The sequence below is a fragment of the Etheostoma cragini genome, chromosome 1 (assembly GCF_013103735.1).
Source record: "Etheostoma cragini isolate CJK2018 chromosome 1, CSU_Ecrag_1.0, whole genome shotgun sequence".
In the NCBI taxonomy this organism is placed as follows: domain Eukaryota; kingdom Metazoa; phylum Chordata; class Actinopteri; order Perciformes; family Percidae; genus Etheostoma; species Etheostoma cragini.
In genome coordinates this window covers 32,426,818-32,428,093 of record NC_048407.1, presented here as the reverse complement: position 1 = coordinate 32,428,093, position 1,276 = coordinate 32,426,818, and the positions used below count along the sequence as shown (strand labels likewise).

The following is a 1,276-nucleotide window of genomic DNA, read 5'->3' as shown; positions in this document are numbered from 1 at the left end:
CCCCCCCCCCCGCCTTCTCCCAGGCAACCAGCATCACCCAGTTTTCTTTTTTTTAACCTTGACCCAGTGCCATCCTCCAGCAGGAGGGTCGGAGGACTATTACTGGCTCGTGGGACATTTTTAGAGAGTCTGCACCGCACCCCAAAACATTATTGATATTTGTCTTTTTTTACATTGTCACACACAATTTCTTTCATCAATAATTTTTTTCTCCAAATGCAGTAAAACTGACAAAAAAAAAAACAAATTCAGTGAAACTAGTGAACTGATTATTTATTTAACTTGTGAGGAATGTTGTAGGGAACCATCCACGTTACTTTTTGAAAGAAACCCAAATTTGTGATATTGAGACTTTTTGAAAAGGGGTCAAGTTTGGCCCAAAGGGGAGCAAGTGAATGCACCATTAGTTTGACGACATGTACCTGAAGGCACCATGGAGTCCCATGAGAACTCACAAGCTTTTACCTGTGTTGTTTGTTCCATAATTTACTCACTTACATGGGCAAATGGGGGGGTAGAGAGGGAAAAAGACGATTCTGGAGAAGTGCTGGTATTTACTACTTTTGGATTTCGTTGTGCAATTAAAAGCTTTTTTCAATTAACTGTTTCATGTTAAATGGAAACCGTGACAACCCTAGATACAATTGTATTTGTGTTTGCTGAACACTGAAAAGTGTCAAATGGGCTTGAATTTTCATGAAAGTAAAAAGAAATGCGAAGTCAATTTCACATTCACTTCACTTACATATACGTGGCATCAGAAGTAAAGTTGGGAGGAAACCGACGCAGTGACGCATAAATATACACTAAAATAAAAATGTAATAAATAAATAAATAAATATAATCATTCATAATGTCTAAAATGCATTCTGCGTGCTAAAAAGAGGCAAAATAAATGTGGCGCTCGATTAAATTGCTTCCGTGTAATCCTGCCAGGCTGGCGTCACTCACCCGGGGGGGCAGCTGCATCCGGCCACGCAGGGCTCGTGGGTCGAGCAGGTGAGGTTGAGCAGGTAGGACTCGCAGGTGCGCTCGCAGGCCACGCCCCTCCCCCACAGGAGACCCTCGTCCCCCTCTGAGCAGTTCTGGTAGATCTGACCAGCTGGACACAACATGTCTGCAAGATGAGATAAAAAATAAAATGAAGGAGAGTTGGTCTCAGCGCTGCGGATGTTTGAGAAACTAAATAAGATCCAGGAGCTCGAGTAGTGTTCTCCACCACTCTCTGTCCATTCTCTTTCAATCAAACTTTATTAGTATGGCACCTGTCGTACAA

The 1,276-nt window shown here is 42.5% G+C and overlaps 1 protein-coding gene across 1 annotated transcript in view; it reads left to right on the top strand.

Annotated features, from left to right (window-relative positions):
- The window catches only part of LOC117954511 (otogelin-like), an 84,107-nt gene that overhangs the window by 37,003 nt on the left and 45,828 nt on the right, over positions 1–1,276 (top strand). Inside the window, 1 exon segment of the mRNA XM_034888415.1 lies at positions 937–1,013. Coding sequence (XP_034744306.1) covers positions 937–1,013 — 77 coding nt within the window.